The 24,393-nt window shown below is 31.7% G+C and overlaps 2 protein-coding genes across 2 annotated transcripts; both read left to right on the top strand.

Moving 5' to 3' along the window:
* The first annotated feature begins 4,966 nt into the window (after positions 1 to 4,966).
* On the top strand, positions 4,967 to 13,446 carry LOC126679895 (succinate dehydrogenase [ubiquinone] flavoprotein subunit 1, mitochondrial). The gene is made up of 16 exons (XM_050374912.2): positions 4,967 to 5,161; positions 5,418 to 5,588; positions 5,994 to 6,081; positions 6,910 to 7,056; positions 7,150 to 7,290; positions 8,084 to 8,169; positions 8,263 to 8,355; positions 8,449 to 8,512; positions 8,654 to 8,797; positions 9,275 to 9,462; positions 9,778 to 9,952; positions 10,035 to 10,205; positions 10,886 to 10,955; positions 11,042 to 11,162; positions 11,257 to 11,294; positions 13,058 to 13,446. Exons 1-16 carry the CDS (start codon positions 5,072 to 5,074, stop codon positions 13,158 to 13,160), a joined length of 1,890 nt encoding a protein of 629 aa, XP_050230869.1. The 5' UTR covers positions 4,967 to 5,071; the 3' UTR covers positions 13,161 to 13,446.
* A 2,529-nt stretch (positions 13,447 to 15,975) lies between these two features.
* On the top strand, positions 15,976 to 20,448 carry LOC126679898 (uncharacterized). The gene is made up of 10 exons (XM_050374916.2): positions 15,976 to 16,277; positions 16,349 to 16,414; positions 16,484 to 16,664; positions 17,104 to 17,300; positions 17,456 to 17,506; positions 17,813 to 17,904; positions 18,137 to 18,201; positions 19,382 to 19,494; positions 20,044 to 20,148; positions 20,250 to 20,448. Exons 1-10 carry the CDS (start codon positions 16,059 to 16,061, stop codon positions 20,385 to 20,387), a joined length of 1,227 nt encoding a protein of 408 aa, XP_050230873.1. The 5' UTR covers positions 15,976 to 16,058; the 3' UTR covers positions 20,388 to 20,448.
* The last annotated feature ends 3,945 nt before the right edge of the window (positions 20,449 to 24,393 follow it).

Here is a 24,393-nt window from a genome sequence, read left to right as displayed (position 1 = left end):
TGGACAGTTCACTGGTTTAAAATAACATAAAACCTCGGAAGAATCAAAGAATCGGAGACGACTAATCTTTCAAATCATAAACCTTAAAAATTGGGAAAACAGCGGGCTCAGATATACTGAGTTGATTTCATAATGTTATTTACATTTATTAAGATTAAAACCCTTAAAACCAAATCTTTTTATACTTATATAGCCCAAAGTAGATGGAAACAAATTCTCATCGATCCCAAATTACGCCGGACATATAGTCAGTCAATCCAAAAAGTACTTACCGGTGCACACAGTCTCGATACTCGCCTATTGAGTAGCTCGTTCCAATCCAGATCGATAATCATTTAAAACAATTGAGATACTAAAATAATTTACGATACTTAATAAAGCGGAAAATAACACTATAAACTCACTGCTTGCGTATCCACGTGATAACCTTGGCAAGCAAGCTAACCCTGCGTAGACTCCGAAGCACGAGCAGACGACGAGTCTAAAAATAAGATATAAGTTAAAATCCATACAACACCTGACTCTAAGAATACTAGACATCATATAGGACTAGCATCACAAACCACAACCAAAGTTCAACCTAAAGAATCCATACAATCCATATCAAACAATCAACAAGTTGAGCTTAGATGAGTTCTTACTTTGAAATCAAATTTGAAGTTCTTAAATATTTAAATAGCCCTTTTAAAACAATTGAAGTTCCCAAAGTAGTGTGTTGGCCGTAACCATTATATAGCTCAACACAACATGTTGGGCGACATAAGTCTAACCCGACCTAAATTATGCCAAAGCAAAACCCAAAATATAAATCCTTCAATAAACCATAGTTAATTTGAAAACAAGATCTAATACTAAACTTAACAACATCAAACCATAATGAGCAATAAGCCACATACCTTGCAACACTTGGCAAGTTTAACCCAAAGTATATACAACTTAATAAAGGTTTAGTGGCAAAACAAACCCAAACCTTTACGACTTGTTACAATTATATCCAAACCTTTTAATTTTTGCAGTAATATCCAAATTGCATTATTTTGTTGCAATAATATCCAAATTGCACTTTTAATGTGATTTTTTTTGAGTTTTTTTTGACATTTTCTTGGGATTTTTACTATATTATTATACATCAAAACACAATAATAGCCTAATATCTTAATTGAAAACAACAAATTTAGCCATCAATTTGACTATTAATGCTACAAAAAATGCAATTTGGATATTATTGTAAAAATTAAAAGGTTTGGATATAATTGCAACAAGTCGCAAAGGTTTGGGTTTTTTTTACCATTAGGCCCTTAATAAACGACCTTAAATGAAATCACAAAAGATTTAAATACTTTTTACATATTCAATTCAGATCTGAAATAGCCTAGAAATCAAATGACCAACACAAGGCGAAACCTCACATAACTTACAATTTGATCAACCATCTAGTTACAATCCGAGATAAATCCAACCTCTTATAATTGTCAAAAATAGTTTATAAATCTTAATTACAGCCATTAACCACTTAATCAAATCACCCAAGGTAAGCCATATAATTTAAGCAAAACAAACACGAGATTTCCGAATTAGGCACCCAAAATACACATTTTTAATTTATGAAATCAACCCTCAATTTATTAATTTCCAGCCACTAAAATAGATTCTTAAAACATCGAATTATTATTAAGAAAAACCTCCATTAACACTATTCTTAATTCTAACCCAAAAATTATAACTATTCAATGTATAACTTTTAACTAGCAACGCAAGATCAATTTCAAATAACAAATTCTAAATTTTAAATAAGCCTAAAATCAAAATTTACAATTCAAATACCAATCAATTAAACAATATTTCAAATAGCTCAACCAAACCAATCCACCCAAAGTGTAAGGAACATCCTTAAGCCAAGTATAATTAAATCAAGTTTTCAGATTTAATAAACAACACCCAAAGTGTAAACCTAACAACAACTTAACAATTAACCTACATAAGAAAAGAGAAAAGAATAACATACCTCTTGAATAGATAAAGATCAACAAAATCCAGAAAAATAACGACCCAAATCAGCCTATAACAACATATGAGAAGGGAACCATGAGTAGGAATACGATTTAGCAACAATCCAATGATTTAATAATGAAAATAAAGTTTAAAATACTTACAATAGATCAATAAAGGACCAAGAAATGATAGGAGATGATATTCAGAATGCAATAGCCAAATTAGAATTTTAAAAAAAGTTTAGAAAGTGATTGGGGTTGAGTTAAGGTGGTATTTATAGAAAAATGACGATTTGTACAGTTACGAGTCGCGCCCGCTACACTTGTGTCGCGCCCGCAACTCATCCCAGTCGCGCCCGCAAAATCCTTCTAGATCCGAAAATAATTAATTTTTTGAAAATGAAATCGAAACCGCTTCAAACCCCGAGTCCACACCCAAGACGTCTCAATACATATAATAAAAGGTTTGGAACTCGAAAACCATGGTAAGTGGTTGAACCACTCAAACAAACCCCAAAGCGATCTATAAGTTTAACGAAATTATTCGAAAATATACGGGGTGTTGTGTTACACTATATGTTTATTTTTTGAACTCCATTCTTGTATCAAACCTCTTAGGTATTCAAGCAATATCGATATCGGTAACTCTCTTGCTGTTCTATTTATAGCATCTGCAATGTTTGAAGTCATTGTTGAAAATCTATTACAGCTCACATGTGCCCTTGTCCATTTCTCATATCTAACTTCCTTAAGGTATGGAAAAATCTTTATAAACTAACACTGCAAACATACCATCATTATACCTAAAAAAAAAATCAAGTTGCATAAACTAACACTATAGAGACAATATTATAAAAATATTAAAGTACACAAACATAACATCATCATTAGTGTTATCAGTGATGACGTTCCTACAGTTTTTATACAAAATAAGCAACATTAAACTAAGATTATACAAACACTATTACAAAAGCATACTAAATACTGCCATCATCATCATTAATCCTAAAAATACTAATATGTATAAACTAAAAATTGATGATAATGATGTACTTATAGTTTTTCTAACACAAAACAATCAATATTAAACTAAAATTATACAAAGAGTATTTCAAAAATATGATTATTATCCAAAAGTATAATTTAAAATAATAGAAAAATATTAAATAAAATTAATAATATTTAGAAAATAAATTAAATCAGATCATCATCATTTATATAAATTTTTCTTTACTAATGTGATGATCAGATTATTATCATTATAACAAAAGTTATACCTAAGAATTCCTATTTCATGGTGATTACATAAACATAAAACTTAAAAATAATTACTTTTTATGTGTTTTGATCAAATTTGAAACTGATAATCCGTGATAAGAGCTTCAATTTGTGATTTCGAACAACGTACAATGAGATTCAGTTAAGTTGCATAATTAATCATGTAAAGAGAATGTGAAATTTCTCTAGAAAAGAATTTATCAGAGAAAAAACAATGGTCGTAGAGAGAAAAAGAAGAAGTTGAGCTAAATAAGAAAAAGAATGAGGTTCAGGTGAAATAGGAAGTTATAACTAACAGATATTACAAATCGTATAAGTGTCAATACTATATAACCGGTACAATATTTTTGTAATTAAAATAGTCCTCAAAACAATTTTGTTAATTGTAAAAGTTAGTAGCACTATTTTTAATTATTTTTATTTATTTAGATATCTATGACTTATGCCTTGCTTGGTTGGGGGTAAATAGACTAGGAAAGTTGTATTTCTCGGGAAGTAGCAAATTTTTTTTGCTTGGTTCAATTTTTACATTTCACTTCCCGGGAAGTTGGATGTTTGACTTCCCTTTGACTAGGGAAGTAACTTTCCTAGCAAAACCCAAGGAAATAGAACTTCCCTAACACTTTTTTTGGTTTTTCCTAATTTAACCTTAATTCTTTTTTTTCCTTTTAAAATTCATTATAAAAATATTTTTATTTATTCCAAAAAATATACTTATATTATTTTATAATTGTAATTTATAATAAGTAAATATTTTTATTAAATATTTTATATTATGTAAAATTCAAATAAAAAAATATAATTTTTAAGTTTTAATATTTAAAAACTCTCCTAAATAGTACTTGAATCGTAAAATAAGAGATAATAACCAAAAATTAAATTATTTATTGCTCAATTTTTAAATTAAAATTATTTATTTAACAATATAAAAATTATCAAAGGATATTTATGTCTTTTAATTAAAAATATAGTATATTATATTAAAATTAATTTTATACTTCTTGAAAAGTAAAAATTGAAACAAGTAACATTTATCAAACTTCTTGAAAAGTTAATTTCTGAGGAACTTCACTCCCCGGAAAGTTACTTCCCAGAAATTGCTATAAAACGAACCAAGCGAGGCCTTAAGCTCTTTTTTAACACTTTTGAGAATCAAACCGAACTGAACTTAAATTTCGAAAAAATTGCGCCCAAGCTGAGTTAGTCCACTGTCCAGATTAGTCCACGAACAAGTCCAGTTCAAATTTATTGATTTGAATTGAATAACAAATTAATTAGGTTCCTAAATTTGTTGTGTGAGATCAACTAACTTATTCTCAGCTATCTTATCAATTAGATCATAAACTCTATAAAATCAAGTGAAATTAACCCCTTTTCAACACATATAATTTGTGCCTCACATGCATATTTTATACAAATAAAGAGTTATTTGATATGATTTTAGAGAGTTTAGAATTTTATTGATTAAAATGGTCCAAAAGGAATCATTTGATCTCGAATTGTAAATGTAGAAACCAAATTGATTGTTTGATGGGTTTGCATTATTTGGTAATTGTGGGGTGGGATTGGGTTTCTCGAGACGCAGTGGCACTTGTGTAATTAGCCTGGAAGGCGAAGGGTAGTTTTAGTGAAGTGGTTAAGGAATCAAATTCATCCATGAGGTTCAATTAATTTCAGAAGTGAGAAGCGTGTCGCAAATAAAACCGTGAAACTTTTCTTTAAAAGCTCTCGTCTCTATCTCCTTAAACTACAATTACATTACATAATCATAATTCCTTCCAAAATTCATACATTTTTCAAAGATGTGGCGTTGTCTTGCTCGCGGCCTTCGCGTCCCCTCTTCATCATCGTCTGCTAGATCTCTAATTCCCAAATTCTTCTCTACCGAATCTGTACGTATACCTTATCATTTCTAATTATTCCTTAGGTTTTCAGTTTCCCAATAATTAACTGCCCATTTCTTTATTGATTTTTATGTATCGCTGTAGGTTTGATTAAATAAGTTTTTGTTTTCGGTATTGTTGCTTTGATTTTACAAGTTGAATTTATTTATATTTTTGAGGATGTTATTTTAAGCAGGTTAAAATGTTGCGTTATCCTCCAATGTTTTGATGATGTTTTTTTTTCTTGCGATGGTGTGTGTGGCAGACTACATCTGGGCGATCTTCTTATACAGTGGTTGATCATACATATGATGCTGTTGTTGTAGGAGCAGGCGGTGCCGGATTGAGGGCTGCTATAGGGCTTTCGGAACATGGACTTAACACTGCTTGCATTACTAAGCTTTTTCCAACTAGGTCACACACTGTTGCTGCTCAGGTACGTGCCGATTTTTACTTGGAGAATAAGTCTGTTGTCTTTAGTCCATACTAAAAGTAAAAATCGATTGTGTTCTCAGCATTGGGAAATTGTATATAGGTGCTAACCTTCTCAAATGGTTGTCACTTGGGCGTTAAAAAGAAAACGCTAGTGTTTTGTAGCTGTGGTTAGTTATGGTTGATTGTTGGCCCTCTTATGAAGCATAAAAACTGTTAGGCAATTGTTCCGTTGTGTTTAATTTGGCACATATTCGGTATAAAAAGGGCATGTTTTTTCATGGGCTTGTTTTAATTAACACATGCTAAACTGGGGGCTGGTACTGCATGTTTAAGTATCAGTTGCACCAACAAAATTAGTGAGCCAACGTAAATTCTAATTTTTGTGTATATTTTTAATATGTTGTAGGGCGGAATCAATGCTGCTTTGGGAAATATGTCAGAAGACGATTGGAGATGGCATATGTATGACACTGTCAAGGGAAGTGATTGGTTGGGTGAGTCACTTGTTCAAATTTGAATCTAAAAATATGTTGATATTCCAAGAAAACGGGAAGTTTAGGGTGTGTTGCATATTTCATCTTCTGCTTTTTGCATGTTTTATTTTCTGAATTCAAAATGTTTATCTTTAAAAAATTGAACTGAGATAACTAGAAAATATGATTCACCCGAGTTCTTAAAACTTTTAAGTCCCTTTTGATCAATATGTGGGAAAATTATTGTTTAAATAACGGAAGATATTTGAATACTTTCGAAAAAAGAAAAATAATTTGAATACTTTTTAAAAAGAAAAACATATAAAGAGCCGAAAGTAGAACATATACAAAGCATTCCTCAGAATGGACCAAAGTAAGGCGTTGTTTGGGATTGTGGTTGGAAGATCGTCTTTCCAAAAAAAAAGAAGCCTTTTGAGTTTTGCAAACGGCTATTTGAGAAAAGCAAGCAGGTAAATAAATGGTTTTGGAACCAGCAGTTTTGAAAGAGTTAGAAAAATCGAACAAATAATAAAAAAAGAAAAATCAATCAGCGTTTTTTTTTGGCACCATGCAGCAATTCCACCTAAATAATTTTATGTCGTGAATTATATATTTAATTGATATTTTGTTTGCCTTTCTACTTATTTTTTTAACATTTATTAACAGAAGATAAATTGATATTGGCATTAGTTAGATCGATGACCTTGTCTTTGGTCTTTTGTCTGTGCTCATGTAAATGCGATCTCCTGATAAAGTGCCACCTTGAGTTTTCGGCTATGAGAAACGCAGCTTTTTTCCGTTTTTTTCCTCATTCCATATTTACATTAATGATTAAGAATCTTTCTGCAGGTGATCAGGATGCTATTCAATACATGTGTAGGGAGGCACCAAAGGCAGTCATTGAACTTGAGAACTATGGGTTACCATTTTCTCGAACAGAAGATGGACGAATTTACCAACGTGCATTTGGCGGCCAGAGTCTCAATTTTGGAAAAGGTGAAGAAGATAATGTCTTTTTTTTAATGTCAATTTGCATATGCCTTTTCAATTGCTCTCTGATATGGATTCTTAACGAGGTAACTCCTGTAGGTGGACAAGCATATCGTTGTGCATGTGCTGCTGACCGAACTGGACATGCTCTTTTGCATACTCTCTATGGTCAAGCTATGAAACATAATACACAATTTTTTGTGGAATATTTTGCTTTGGACCTCTTAATGAATAGTGATGGTAAGATTTTTGATGTGCCTTGCAATTAACTTGGTACAGTTATTGAAATAGTTAGATGACCAGATTCTTATAGACTAAATATGTTCCTCTATAATTTGTGTGATAAGGTTTGTAACATGTGGCTTTCCTAGATTAGCACTTTTCTTTATATAAATATTTATATGATCAAGATGGTTGCATTTGTGCCTACAATGGATACACACATTTGTTAAATCCTCATGTACAATAATGTCAACAAATTGGGAGGAGTTGAATAGCTTTTGTAACTGGAAGTTGGTCTCCACATATGAATCAATTATAGAGATCCAATTAACAAGCATTATTAAAACAAATTGTGCACATGCAAACATCTCGAATTCATGGACAAACGGTTTTTTCTGTTCGCATTCGTTGAAATTGATTGGGATGTTGCGTTGCTAGGACCTCAACTAGTTTAGATTTAAGGCTTGGTGGAGTGTGATATTCAGTAGTTTCCAAACAACTGCTTAAGTTGTTTTTTTCCTTTTAATCCTGATGTCAGTTCACTTTCATTTTTTATGTTGATTTATACTTGTACTTCTGTCTTTGGACTCTTCATAAATGTGCCTTAATCCTCTAGGCAGATATGGTTATGAAAAGGGTGCTTTCTTTTTTGGGAAAACTAAAAATATTTTTCTTGGCTTGATTGCTTAGAGGCTAGGTGTTAAAAAATTAACTGAGCTGATATCTGATTTTTCATTTAGGGCCTTTTCTATATTAAGCACATCGATAATATATTGTAAAAACAACTGCCAATGACTTCTATAATATTCAGGTAGCTGCCAAGGAGTAATTGCGTTGAATATGGAGGATGGAACACTACATCGTTTCCGTGCTGCTTCAACAATTCTAGCTACAGGGGTACTTTTGTGATTGATAATGACTATTTGATGTTAAATACTCGAAAAGAGACATCTTCTCATTTCTTTGTTTCTGTTGTTTGTTTCCTTTTAGGGTTACGGCAGAACATATTTTTCTGCAACTTCAGCTCATACATGCACTGGAGATGGCAATGCTATGGTTTCACGGGCTGGACTTCCACTCCAGGTTTGATTTGTTTCTTATGCATCAAGTAAAATTTTATAGATTTTCTTTATTTATTCCAGAAGTTGATTTCTTCTTCGCACATTTTTTCAACAGGATTTAGAATTTGTTCAATTTCATCCTACAGGGATATATGGAGCTGGCTGCCTAATTACTGAAGGTTGATACTGCATTTGATTGCAAAAACTTATTTACATATTTTATCTGCAGACTGTAGTTGCTAACATTATTAGTTTGTATAATCAGTCGATTGCTGGTTAAATATTGTCCTATTCCTATATAACCATTTGTGTATTTATAGGATCTCGTGGTGAAGGTGGTATTCTTAGGAATAGTGAAGGTGAGCGGTTCATGGAAAGGTATGCTCCAACAGCAAAAGATCTTGCATCAAGAGATGTTGTTTCAAGGTCTATGACCATGGAAATTCGGGAGGGTCGTGGTGTAGGTATGATTGTTTCCCAAAATTTAATATTTTTATCTTCGTGGCTGTCCGGCAGACAATTGTATGTTATTACCTGTCCTTGGTACTTAAGATTATTAGTTTACACTTTAGGATTTAGTACTCCCTTTGTCCTCATCTCAAAACCATGCGACAACTAGTGATCTGTATCATTTACAGTAACACACATTTTTTTTATAACGAGATCTGCATCTGATATATATATCTGCATTGTCTTTGAATCACAAGTTGATGACGGTTCTGTCCTAAATAACTTGGTCCATGACTCGTGGAAGTGTAAAAAGACCTGGTATTAGACTTTTAGTTCCACCAATGTTTTCTTTATTTAATAATGCATTAATAGCAAATGTTTATTTATGCTTCCATTATTATTTTGTAAATGAATAATGTCATAAAAAAACTATTTCTTACATGGTGATGGGAGTTAGTAAGTGAAGCAAGTTTGATGTTTATTCTGGGCAGGACCTTTGAAGGACCATATCTATCTGCATCTAAATCACTTGCCCCCTGATGTTTTGAAGGAGAGACTTCCTGGTATTTCTGAAACTGCTGCCATTTTTGCTGGTGTTGATGTTACAAAGGAACCCATCCCTGTCTTACCTACTGTGCATTACAACATGGGTGGAATTCCCACAAATTACCACGGAGAGGTAAGTTACTAACATGAATATGTCGGAATTTCTTATCATTGATAGTACATTCGACCAAAAATTACTTCACTTAGAGTTGAGACTGTATTAGTGAATTGTTTATGCTTTGTTTAAATAGTATGCTTCTCAGTTTGTGTTTATGGAAGAACTATTGGATGAACATAAATTTTTGTCTGCCTGTCATGGAAAGATTTAATTTCTCCCTGAAGTGATAATTAATTTTTATAGCTTCTTCATTTTTAATTTTAAAGAACCTGGCAGCTACCTGCTTTCAATATTTTCTCTTAATCATGTTTTTTGTTTTAAATTCTATAGGTGGTAACTATTAAAGGAAATGACCCTGATACTGTAGTTCCTGGACTTATGGCTGCTGGAGAGGCAGCTTGCGCATCAGTCCATGGTGCCAATCGACTTGGTGCAAATTCTCTGCTTGACATTGTTGTTTTTGGTCGCGCTTGTGCTAATAGAGTTGCACAGATCCAAAGACCAGGTTACAACGAATGACCTGTTAGAATCTAATATCCCTAAATAAAAAGGTTCAAATCGTGATGACTTTGATGTTATCTTTGTAGGTATGAAACAAAAGCCTTTAGAAAAGGATGCCGGTGAGAGTACTATTGCATGGCTGGACAAACTAAGAAATTCGAATGGATCAACTCCAACTTCAAATATTCGATTAAATATGCAGAGGATAATGCAAAACAATGCAGCTGTTTTCCGCACACAAGAAACATTAGAAGAAGGTATTTGGATTTAGATCATTTGTTATGTTATTGTTGCTAAGATGCCATAAATTGAAGAGCTGTGTGAATGTTTTGCAGTCATTTCTTAAGATAATTTTGTCAATTCTTTCCTCTTATTTTCCTTATTTTTTTGAAGGCTTGCCTTGGTATCATAATAAGGTTGTTCTTTTTAAATTTTTCTTTCATTTGATAAGTTACGTGATAACCTCTTTTCAGGGAAACCAGGGATTCTTTCCCTATTTTTCCTTCTCTTATTGTCTCTCTGTTCATCTTTGTTAAGATATGAAGCATGTCACCAGCAAATTTGTTTTTATGTGCTGCGTGATGATTTCTTAGCCAACTGTTTTAACTTACTTTTAGATTGCTTTGCTAGTGAACCATCCTTATAATCCGTCACTGGAAGTGTATGTAGTGCTGGTTATAATTGAAAGTTATTAGACTAGGTAGATATAGGTTCTTTAGGAAGTACTTGTTTTCAAGTTAATCTTCATCTTCTCTTAAACTTAACAATCATCCTCCTACTTCCTTCATAGTTGCATGGACTCACTGCGAGGTCTTAAGCTCAAAATTACATCGTATTGTATTTGATAATGGCTTCACTATTTATCTTTTAGTCGGTTGGTTAGCATCATCGTATTTGGCTCATTTTGCTACATCTTCCTACGTTATTGCTACTGCAGGTTGCCAGCTGATTGACAAGGCATGGGATAGCTTCCATGATGTTAAGTTGAAAGATCGAAGCTTGATATGGTATATAGTAATTTGATAATTCAATGATCAAATTGTTTTCTTCATTGGTCTATCAAGTGATCTTTAGTCATGGTATTGCTTGACAGGAACTCTGACTTGATAGAGACCATAGAACTGGAGAATCTTTTGATAAATGCCTGTATTACTATGCATTCTGCCGAGGCTCGGAAAGAGAGCAGAGGAGCACATGCCCGTGAAGACTTCAATGTGAGTTTTGTTAAACTTCCCTTTATTTTGCTGATTAGACTATCTTATTTTTTTCCAGTTTTCTTAACAAATTACGTCTTCTCGATTTTTGCAGAAAAGAGATGATGAGAACTGGATGAAGCACACTTTGGGGTAAGTTCTATTCATATTTCCATTGAGGAATTAATTTGGAATTGCTATGTGGAGAAGAAAAAGACTATTCTATACATTTAGGGCCGCACGGTGCTAAGGTTACTTAGTACGTCTGAGTGGAAGTGGCCCTAATTAGGTGTGTGCAGTATGTGGTGAAAACCGAATTGACTAGCCGAATCAAACCGAATAAACTGAACCAACTTTTTCAAATAAAATTTGATTAGGTTTCGGTATAGTTGCTGGAAAATTTGGTTTAACTGAACTAATAGAAACATATCTATATATAAATAATAGGTAGAATACCGATCAACATTCTTTTTTGTCTAAGTTGTCAAGTTCTCTTATTAGTTATTTTAGGTCATGGTTTCAATTTCACACAATATTTGTATTTCACTTTTCTTGTTTTTATTATAATATTTACAAAAAATTGCAGCACCTGAGAATCGAACCGTAGACGCATAATTCATTTTATTTAAGCTCATACAACCAAGAAACTTGTGACATTCCTTTCCAGAACGTGTAAAATTTAATAATTTAGTAGCAATCAGTTTTAACTGAACCAGCCTTGTCAGTTCGGTTTAGTTTGATCTATTTTTTATTGAAAACTGATCGGTTTAGGGTGATCCATTGGTTCAGTAACCAAACCGATCGATGTTCACCCCTAACCCTAATAACTCGGGAAGACAAAGAAAACAAAAGAAAACTCAAAAATGTCATGGACATAGAACCTAACCAATGACAGAAAGTTCCATCAAGATTTGACTTTGTTTCTCTTGCTTTCTGACAAGAATCTAGAAAAACTTAAAAGTTTCCGTCATAAACAGTATTGTGCCATCATATTCTAAGGCCTTATAATTTAATGAACTGTGAGCTTTAATTATTTTTACTTTATCTGATAAATGTATTATTAGCATTTAGCAGTTCATGTGATGCCGTAAGCTGATGTAGCATAGACTTGCTCTGTCCTAGGAAAATATATATAAATTGGTAGCAACGCATTTAATTCAGAGCTACATAACCGAATAGAATGTTTTGAGATGGAAAACAAAATAAGTAACCTGCTGAACAAGTCTAGGATGTAATAGATGATGTCCTTCAATGTCGTTTGCTCTACGAGGATGTAAAATTCAATTTCCTGTATGCAGTGTAGCTTCATTTTGGTTAAGGCGTAATTGTTTCATGAGCTCCTTTAGTTAGCTATACCCTTCTACTCCATTTAGGGATGTTTCAGTGGGATTTATGATATTTTATAGGGGTTTGAAAAAATTGAACCAAATCAAACCGACAACTCCAGTCTGGTTTGACATAAGAAAATTTGGTCTTTTTAGTTCAGTTCGATTTTGAAAATAAAATGGTTTCAGGTTACTTTTGGTTCAAACCGAGGAAAAAATACCAAACTGAATTGAAAAAAAACTGAACCAACTGCTTTGGTTTGGCTTGGTTTGTTTCCATTTGAAATATTATATATTCTTGTAATTTCAGTTTGCTTCTGTTTAAAAAAAAATACAACTTCGATTCAATTAGGTGTCGTTAAGATTGAATCATGCCCCTGGTATTTTGTACTAACAAGAGAGGGTAGTGAAATTTATGTAGCAATCTAAAATGCTGGACATTGTAGTCAAGTTTTCCTTGCTATTATGCCGTAACAAAATTGTTTTGATTATAGAGAATCCATACAGCAGATCCAATTAGCTTGTGATTAAGCTGAGTTTAGTTGATTAGTGTATATGATTTACCATATTTTGACCTAATTTGGTATGCAGATATTGGGAAAATGAAAAGGTCAGACTGGATTACAGGCCGGTACACATGAACACATTAGATGATGAGATCGAGACATTCCCGCCTAAAGCTCGGGTTTATTGATCTCATACATAAAGCTTGTGTTTATTGATGCATGTGATCGTTGAAGAATTGGCCAAGGAGGTTCGGAATCGACTTTTGGAAATAAAACCGATCATAGCAATAAATAAACATACTGATTGAATAACTGTTACAGGTAGAGCATTTTCACAATAATTGTTGTATTCATCACTGGCAAGATAGGAAGTATTTGCAAATTTGTGATGAACAAGTATGGATTTTGTATTGAATGGAACATTGATAGTTTGATGAAGCATAAATTTTGGTGGAAGACCATTGATCTTTTTAACTTCTTGATTATCAATCCTATTGTAAGGTAGTTGCCGGCCAGAAGTGGTATGTAATTTTAGCCGAGACTTCTTTCAGAGCTATGTTGTAAGCTTTTGGACATGTGGCTTTATATTTTCAATATTTAATTAATATATAATATTAATAATTAATAATTAATTGATATTTCTTATTATTCTTTTTTTCTCAAAGAGTTATTATTCTGATACAGATTGTATCGATGATAAAACAAAGAAGGATTGGTATCATCCGGAAGCCATATTTAACATTAAGTATTCCCACCGTTAAATACAAGTATTAAGAAATTTAATAAATTTATGAAAAGTGAATTTTTTATAAAAATATACAACACTCATTCTTATTTAATGTAGTATCGATTTTATTTTATTTTGAGATTTTGCTCTTTTTTTAAAATAATATATTATAGTTAATGAGGATATATAAGTCATTTAAGCATTTAAACAATAAATTACCGCCTATAATTAAGAAAAAAATAAATTAAAATAGTGCTATTAGTTGGGGACAAAGAGAGTATAATTTTAGGAACTACTAATCTTTCTAAGTTCGACGATAATAATTACCTTATTTAAAAAAGGACATATTACACCAGTAGTATGCGGGTTTTTTTCTTCTTCGATAAAGTGTGCGAATTTTTTTAATTCTTCTATATTAGTGTTTGAATTTTTTTTATATTGTGTATCAATGTTCTAACTTTTGAATATGTATTTGCGTTCATTCAACCACTAACAAGGTCAAAAATTAATTTTTTGATTTACTAATATGATTTTTATATATATATATATATATATATATATTATTTATAATATAAATATATTATTGTACATAAAATCATCATATTTTTTAACTGTATGACATAAATTTAAATTAAAATAGTAGTTACAGAAAATGGCTAAAATACCTTTTTGATATATTTTTTAAACACTAATATGAAATAAATAAAAGTTCATGCAGCAAAGTAGATAATTTAAAAAAGTTAAAACATCATTGGTATAATTTTTTCTTAAAGAAATGTTAATTCTAAAAGGTGACATTCAATTTAACAAAAAAAAGGCGACATTCAATATTATCCTAAAAATAAAAAATAGAGATGCAAATTTTTATTTCTAAATAGTAAGTTAATTAATGAACAAAGGATCAATTCACCCCCTCAAATTGGCACGAAATATCAAATAAGTCAATCTCGTCGCTTTTAGTACAAACAAACCCAAAACTTGCGTTCTCGTCTCAAAAAGACCCTTTTTCAGCTTTTGCCCAGTCTCACCTTTTCGAGTGAGTTTCACTCTCCATTTATAACATGAAAAAGTTTAAAAAAACCCCTATAATTAATTCCAAATTAACATTTAATTACATCAATTTTAATTTTTAATATTCTAAATATAAAACATCAAAAATATACATAAAGAAAAATTTAGGCACTTCTTAATATATTTTCCCCTTCTTCATCCTCAAAGAGGATGAACACCGACCTTCATCCAATGGATGAACAGCGTGCCGCCGTTCATCCTGAGCATGAACGGATTTGTCATCCTTTTGAGGATGAGCATATCTGCTCATCCTCAAAAGGATGAACAACACGTTCATCCTTTTGAGGATGAACAGTGCGTCGTTCATCCTCTTAAGGATGAACGGATCTGTTATCCTTTTCAGGATGAGTAGATCTTTTCATCTTTTTGGAGGATGAACGATCATCCTCTTGGTTTGGTTTTCTGGATAAAACAACCGTTAGAAGATGAACGGTTTTAGTTTTCTGGACGAAATGGTCGGAGTTAACAGCCGGAGTAGGTGGCCGGAATATGCGGCGGTGGCGGCAGAAATTTGAGGAAGAAGATGATTAAGATTAATTGTGTTTTATTAGTTTAATTAGGGTAAATTAGGATATAATTAGAATTTTTGATTAAGTAAAATATAATTAATTAGGATTAATTTTTTATTAATTAAATTAGGATATAATTAAAGTTTGATTAATTAGAGTATAATTAATTATGATTATTTAATAAATAAAATCAAGAAACTCACTCTCCGAGGGGCTTCTTTGAGACGAAAACGCAAATTTTGGGTTTGTTTGTACCAAAAGTGTCGAGAATGACTCATTTGATATTTCGTGTCAAGTTGAGGGGGTGAATTGATCCTTTGTTCGTTAATTAATATACAGTTGGAAGAATTGATTAAGAAATTTAAAATCAAATTTAGTTAATTGAATGGTTAAGAAAGTTAAAGGATTAAAACTAATTTTTATTCTTACCGATTAAATTCTTTAACAATAAGAGGTTAAAATTATAAGTAGAGAGTTAGTTAAGTCTTTGAATATATGATTAGGAGTCGAGTAATTTATTTTCAACTATTTTGACAATTGAGGACAATATTTTCTATTTCTGGATTAGTTAAGAAAAATTTTATATTGTATGAATAATATTAGAATTGATCTAAAAATATAAAATATTAATCTTAATTAATTAAAATAATTGAAAGTAAGTTATTAGAAATTTAGGGAGCGGGTTGAACTTTGGTCTTAAAATCGCGAACCCAAGAACATAGCAGGGTTTTAGTTTGGACTGTTTGGTTGTTGTTGTGCTTCTTGGAGCAAGAACCAAAATGGTGTTGAGGTTCCTAATTTCAAGAACTTCTTCTTCACTCACTACTGGTATTGTCCATTCCAAAACTATCCAAAAATACTGTCCTTTCATTTTAAGGACCATAGCCACCGGTACTACTCATAGTAATACCTCCGATTACACTGTTGAAGAAGCAGCTCTTGCCCCTGATCATCGGGTTCCGGCCACTGTTATTACTGGCTTTCTTGGTTCTGGAAAGGTTAGCTCCCTACTTCTATTTTTTTCTGATTGTTAATGTTATCTGACTGACTTCATTTCTTTTGGTGGCAGACTACTCTGTTGAATCATATTCTCACATCTCAGCATGGCAAGCGTATTGCTGTAATAGAGAATGAGGTATGCATTATGTTTTTCTGTGTTCAATGCTTTTGATTTGTGCTATTAACATAACAACCTTGGATGCAGTTTGGCGAGGTGGATATTGATGGATCATTGGTTGCTAGCCATTCCTCATCCACTGACGATATAGTTATGGTCAACAATGGTTGCCTGTGCTGTACTGTGAGGGGAGATTTAGTTAAGATGCTGTTGGAGCTGGTTAAGAGAAAACATGATAAATTTGACCATATTGTTATTGAAACCACAGGTAAATTATGCTCATAGCCTTCTTTCCTTTTATTTTTTTCAAATACTGAATCTTCAAACTATACCAGCTTGTGCTTCTAACACCTCTGTTGTCCAAATCTCAGCTGTTGTGAAGCTCTGTGGCATTTTTGAAAGTTCTGGTGTAGAAATACTCTTTTAATGCATAATTGTGCAGTATTTGATGGAAATGTTATTTATTTGTGAGTTTCTGGTCCAGTAAAGAACCATTTGTATTCGTATCTGCTCTGCTCAAGATAAACTATTTTATCCCTTTCCGGACTTTAGTAGCGTTCAATTCCCGGGAAGCATTTTACACATGGCCTTCTCATTCTTATGTTAGCATTGATACTCAATGAAAAATTGCAATTGATATCGCAACCACATTTCATACTGTACATGAAGTTTGATTTGTTCATTAATAACTGGGATCCCTTTCCCAGGACTTGCCAAGCCAGGCCCTGTAATCGAAACATTCTGCTCAGATGAACTAGTTTCTCGTCATGTCAAACTGGATGGAGTTGTTACTATGGTTGACTGCAAACATGCCATGCAACATTTGAATGAAGTTAAACCAAGATTTGTGGTGAATGAGGCAGTAGAACAAATTGCTTATGCTGATCGTATTATATTGAACAAGGTAGACATCAAAATTTTCCTTGATAGTATTGGTGTATTGTCTATTATTGCTTTTGCTGTGTCTATACTTCTACTTCATGATGTTTTTGTGTCCTAGTTTTTTGACAGAATAATATTTAATGCTCACGAGTTTACTTTCGTTTATTCTTTTGACAGATAGATTTGGTGTCCGAAGCTGAATTACAAAGATTAAAAAATAGAATTAAGGTAAAATTCTGTGTAAGCATCATCATGAATTTGACATAAATGATATTTGAATATGGGCTAACATTGCTGGATTCGATCCTTGGTACCTATTTGATTAATTAAATGTGGCGCTAGGGTATACAGCAGAAAAACTTTAAACCTTTTTGGAGTTTATATTATGCCGAGTAATTGATGAATAGGAAAAGAGGAAAGTTTATTTTTTCCACATAGCGAACAGAGTGAATGAGTGCAAATTCAAAAGTTATATACTTCTTTATTCTGTTGAAAGTGCCTTTGAATTTCTCAACTTGCATATTTTTTTTTCAGCATATAAATGGGATAGCTCCAATTAAGTTGACCAAATATGGATCTGTTGACATGGACTTTGTCTTGGGAGTTGGAGGATATGATCTTGAAAGGTTGCTTCCTTGTTTCACCTGGCTATCTCATCATCTCCTTATCTTGCAATGATTTTGTTTCAATCATAACTTTTTTTTCTGACGTTCACCATTCTCTTTTTTTTATTGTAGTTATCTGTTGATGAGGGCTTCAATGTTCTTGATTGTGCAATCAATATTGTGAACTATACGAGTCTATAATGTTACATTGTTTCTTAATGCGAAATTACTTTCTTGTTTCTAAATTGTGCAGAATTGATTCTGAAGTTCATTTGGAAAATTCCTGTTCTGGAACACATGACCATGAGACAGCAGAAGGTCCTTTTTCTTTTTCTTTTTTCCTTTGTATGTTTTATTTCCTTTTGTTCTGCTAGTTTCTCCGTCTATGCTTACCTATAGGTCAGAAATATAGCTTGTAATTCATTATAAATTTTGTTGTTAATATGAATTTGACCTTCAAGCGAAGTGGATATCAGCAAATGACTCTCATCTTCCAATGATCTTTCTTTTGCTACTTATGTTTAATTTTCAAACATTCTCCTCTGGTTTACGGTTTAACATCTTTTATGAAGATCCCTTATCATAATATCCTTTGTGATAGATTTTGGCCAAAACTGACTAGTCCCGGCTGTTGTCTCTTTAACTAGATCTGTAGCTATTCTTTTGCACGCTAACTTACACTTTTGAAAGTTATAGAGTTGCTTTGGTTCATGAACGAGCATGCGTGAATACTAACATGGATATTCATGTAATTTTATATTCCTTTCCCTTTGATTTACTGAAATTTTAAGGAACTTGAAATACACTAGATTTTAACATGGTAAATGGAGAAGTTCGCGTGTCTTAAATATTATGTTGATGCAGTCCATAAGTGATATAGTTTGTCTGTCTAGGGTGTACATGGTTTGATGTGATCAATTTACCAAACAAATTATATTAGTTTGATGATTTTTTAAATCGAAACTAGATCAAATTGATAATAAACCAACAAGTTTCATTGGGTTTGGTTTAATAATTTTTTATTTGAATTTAGTTTGAACCATCATTCAAATAATTATTTTATGTCACAGTTTTTTGAAATAATTTTGTTCTGAAATAATCTTGTTAACATATATACAAATTATCATAATGACTAGCAAATGAAAAAAAATATAATAAAATTTTATACTATAAAATCTCAACATGTCATCCTAAAACTGTTCAGGATCAAAACTTATTATTTGATAACATATTCAAGCATTGAAAATTATCAAAATAATAACATTGAATCCCATCACTATATTTTTTTTTATCAAATGATGTCTGAAAATATCATCTCATAAAGCATCATAGAGTTCAATTTCCAATTGATAACCATTACTTTTTCAAAGATATAATATATATACATCACAGTTTAGGAAATATAGTTAATCTCATCACATTTAATGGTGACTGAAATGGCGTGTCTAGAATTTCCAATGTGTGCTGACTGCTGATTACTTAAGATTTGATATTACAGAGCATCACAAGGAGCATCATCATACGGAACACAAATCTCATCACGACCATGTGCATGACTCTTCTGTCTCTAGTGTCAGCATTGTCTCTGAGGGAATCCTGGATCTTGATGAGGTAAAGCATCTATTACTTGATATGCTCTCTTTTCTCTTTTCACAATCTCTACGAATGATCAATTTACATTGTTAGAACAGCTTGTTTGCCAAGGCATTGTATTTTGATGAGTTATGGTGCTTGACATTTAGGGTGTGTCCAAAAATCGAATCAAACTAAAAAACAGAACCAACAATTAAGGGTTTAGTTCGGTTTGGTTTTAAAAGTAAAAAAATACAGTTTAGTTTTAGTATAAACCAAACTGAAAAAACCGAAATGGCCTGAAAACTGTTCGGTTTGAAATATTTTAAATTCTTATAAATCTGGCATCCCAAATAGTTGAGAAAACAATCTTCTTCTCTGTGCTAGAATGAATCTGCAGTTCTGTGTGCTTTCTAGTAACAAATTGAGTTGTAGGTCAATTATAAGACTGTATGCAAACTTTTCAGATGTATTATCCAAGCATACCCTGATATTAATATGTGTTAAGTGCTGGTGTCAGCACAAATGTTCCTGTATATAAATCGAGTCAATTTTGCATCCTATCTTATTTGGCTATCAATGGCTCAGGTTGATGATTGGTTTGAAAGACTAATGGAAGAAAAAGGCGAGGATCTGTACAGGATGAAAGGCGTCTTATCCGTGACGGGTTCTGATCAACGTTATATTTTTCAGGTTGGTTCCTTCACTATCATGCGTTCAGTAATACGACTATACTTATGTGTATCTATATGAATTCTTATTCGTATATTTGCTATGGCCCTGTTTAATATCAGGGAGTGCATTCTACATTAGATGGCTGCCCGGGCGAACAATGGGGTGCTGATGAGAAGAGAATAAACAAGCTTGTATTCATAGGAAGAAATTTAGATGAAACTGCTCTTAGAAAAGGTTTTAAAGGCTGTCTAGCTTGAAAATGCCAACCTATATTAAGGTCGAAATCATGCTTTATGAATTTATTTTGACCATTTTAAACCTGTGAGATCTTTTTTTTTAAGTCCATCACCAAAAGGGAAATCATTTTTAAAAAGGCCTAATGATTTGATAAATTTAAATTTGTTCATTTTCTATTAATTCTAATTGAAAAAATTAGATGTTTATTTTAGTTTGATTTGAAGAATTTTATTTTAATTATAGTCTGATAACAAAAAAAAGGCTTAATACATAGTTTGACCCCTGAAATTATACCCTTTTACCCATCTAACCTCTAAACTTAACGTCTCACCTATCGAACCTCTAAACTTGTTAAATAATCCGATTTGACCCCTGAACTTGATAAATTTGTAAATATTGAACCCTTCGAGTCCACCTGTCACTTGAAACATTCTAGAAGAAATTGTGCACGGAGGGGTTCAATGTTTACGTATTTATCAAGTTCGGGGGTCAAATCGGGTTATTTAACAAGTTCAGGGGTTCGATAGGTGAGACGTTAAGTTTAGGGGTTAGATGGGTAAAAGGGTACAAGTTCAGGGGTCAAACTATGTATTCAGCCTAACAAAAAATGTGATAAAATATGTTGTATGCTTATATGGATGTTGTGTCGTTTTTCACTCTTATGATTGTTATTTGGAATAAACTTAAGTAGCAATTTGCCCCTCAACTTGTAAGCAATGGACAATTAACACATAAAAATTTTATGAGTAAATATCATGAATTTGTTGATCTTGAGCAATTAACCCCATTTTGATAATTTGTCCTCTCAACTTATAAGCTAATTGTTCTCTAAATTGACAATTTGCCCTCTCAACTTATAAGCTGATTTGTCAAAATGGGTTAATTGCTTATAATCTTCAAGTTCGTGTCTGATCTGCCCATGAAGTTAATTTATATGTTAATTGCCTATTTCTTATAAGTTGAGAGGGTAAATTGCTATTTAAATCTTTAGAATAACTTAATAATTTATAGTCTATAGACGTCCAGAATTGTAAATAAGTATGATATTTTACTTATATCTGTAATTTTAATTATTTTATCAAATATCTTTTTAAAAATAATTTAAATATTTTGGTATAGTCAATTTTACGAGTTGAAATAAATACATTCAACTCTCAGCTTTAATCTATTTTTTGATACATAATTAAATATAAAGGTGGCTACGATTCGCAACCCAGTGGTTCGACCGGATCATGGTTAAAAAGAAAATGGATCCAACCTCGCCCTGTAGATGGTTTTGGGGCGGGCGGTTCAGAACTAGTCGGTTCTGAATTCGATTCCAGTTCAAGTTTTCGGCCAGTTTAAAAAATATTTTTTAATTTAAATTTAAAATTGAATATTAACTTAAAATTAAATAGTATAATATCTCACTTGATTGTAACTAACATTAAATATTTAGAGATAATTAGTGATGGATTCGAAATGTACGAGCGAGCAGTCTAGTATTTTAATCACGCAATTTAAATTTTCTCATTTTCATGCACGAACTACCACTTTTTCTAAAATTCATGCACGGTGTTGAGATGACACTCATTCATTGGTGTAAATTGGCCTCCACCCCAGCGAATTACACCAATAGAGCCGTGACACCTCAGCACCGCGCATGAATTTGAGAAAAGTGGTAGTTCGTGCATGAAAATGAGAAAATTTAAACTACGTGATTAAAATGAGAAAACGTGTGAAGTTGGTGAAATTTTATGACATTAACCCTTAAATTAAATATGTTAAGAGGGACATAATTATTTATTTCCAAGATAAACATAAGAGGTATAGTTTCATATTTTTTTTAATGCCGAGACCATTAGATAATGACTTGATATGTTGGAATAACAGAGAGAGTTACTCGCCGCCGATATTTACAGGGATGATGCAAACAGTTTCTGTAGTTGCTGGAGACACTCTCTCCTTGAGAATTTGGGAAATCTATGGTACTCGGCAATGCCGTAGTTTCAGCTTCTGAAAATTCAAACTTTTTCCGCACATTCTCTTTTTCTTGTGATTGTTGGCAAGAGATGGAAGTTCTCTAGTACGGTTCTATTCGTCAAAGGTATTATTTCTCAAGAAAATTCTGGTTGCTTATTATGTTCTCATGAGAAAGACAACCTAAACTTCTTCGTATCCTTTCGGTTTTGTCCTCTTTTGTGCTAGAGTTTTTTCAATTTTAGGATTCTCTTTCTCACATGAGATATTGAGATTTATGGTAGACGATTTGGTTCTTATCATATTTGGAATTTGTGAAAACAAGAAATAAAAGAATTTTTAACAATGGGTACACTAAGGTCGAAACGGCGGCTTCACTTCGATTTGTGAAAACAAGAAATAAAAGAATTTTTAACAATGGGTACACTAAGGTCGAAACGGCGGCTTCACTTCGATTTGCAAAGTAGTGAAATTTTTCAAGGACAACAATCAAAATTTTGTTTATTTCAGAAACGATGTTTATAGTAATTTACTTCTTCTTTTTTAAATCTATACTATATATAAAAGTACGGATGGGGGGGGGGACAGACAAATTTACAGAATAATCCTTTTTAATTTATATTAAATAATGGTTTTATAGTCATTAACAAATTAGTTATTTAATTAATTACTAAAAATTATTATAATTAGAGTTTTATATAAAAGCACGGATGGGGGGGGGGGACAGACAAATTTACAGAATAATCCTTTTTAATTTATATTAAATAATGGTTTTATAGTCATTAACAAATTAGTTATTTAATTAATTACTAAAAATTATTATAATTAGAGTTTTAGTTAAAATAAAATTGTATCATGACATAAGAATACTAATTAATTATAGAAAAAATAGCTAATTTTTTCCAAATTAATAGGAATATCAATCTTTTGGTTTGACTACACTAGCAACGCAATTAATATTGTCCAAATCTTTATTAGTTATGTGTAAAACACTAAAACTACAAAAAATAATTAATTTAATTTTTTTAATTTTATTTAAAAATAATAATTCATAAATTGACGAGTCACGTTACAAGTCACGTGCATAGCACGCAAAGCGAGACTAGTATAATTAAATATTGGTGTCTTTTAAGCTTTTAATCACAGCTTTATAATTGAGATAATAAACTCATTATTTATCTAAACAAAACAAAAGAAATAATAGGCTATATTTTGAGTTTTCAAACTACATCTACGCAATTGGCGGGTCCCCCATGTGCCTCTTCGAATATTCGATTCCGCCTGTTCACCGCCGAATATTCCACGCTGTCACCTTTTTGTCTATACCTTAATTTTTTTTTATGAATAATTCAGAAATTCTTCCATTTGTCTCATTGGATGCGTTACCGTTGGATTGTCATAAAATTTGGATTCTTTTCTCATCCTACGGTTACAAGGAGATCTAATGTAAAATGTCTTATCCAAAATATAGAATTTGTGATGATGTTGTTTCAGATTCGCCGCCGAGTTTTGCTCCTATCTTCTTCACCCTTTACACTTTTTATCAAATTTATCGGCCATTTTATTATTTTAACATTTAAATTGTAAATTATGTAAGATGCACTGCTAAAAAAATTAATCATTAATCTCTATATAAAAGTTCAAAAATAATAAAAATTTAATTTTAACTAATCGAACGATATTTTATAACATTCATTTAAACAGTTTGTAATTTTAAAACGGTGATGGTTTTATTTTTAATTACAATGAAAATAAATATATAAACTTTTGTCTTCCATATGCATTGGTCAGATTATGAGTTTGACTATAAAATTGAACCAAGTTAAAGATAAGAATTTGAAAAATTATACTACTAGTACTAATGTCTAAATTGATATTTAAACTTCTAAAAATATACAAATTAATTTTTCTTATTATATTCTAATTATTGAAGTACCAACTTTTTTTCTCAAAAAGAAAAAAAATACCAACTGTCAAATAATCAACTCATTCCATAGTTGGAAATAATATTGTCGCCTTACATACTTCCCCACGCAAATATTGAACTTGACACATACAATTTATGTC

The sequence above is a fragment of the Mercurialis annua genome, linkage group LG5, assembly GCF_937616625.2.
Source record: "Mercurialis annua linkage group LG5, ddMerAnnu1.2, whole genome shotgun sequence".
NCBI classification, from domain to species: domain Eukaryota; kingdom Viridiplantae; phylum Streptophyta; class Magnoliopsida; order Malpighiales; family Euphorbiaceae; genus Mercurialis; species Mercurialis annua.
This window is presented reverse-complemented; position numbering and strand designations above follow the sequence as displayed.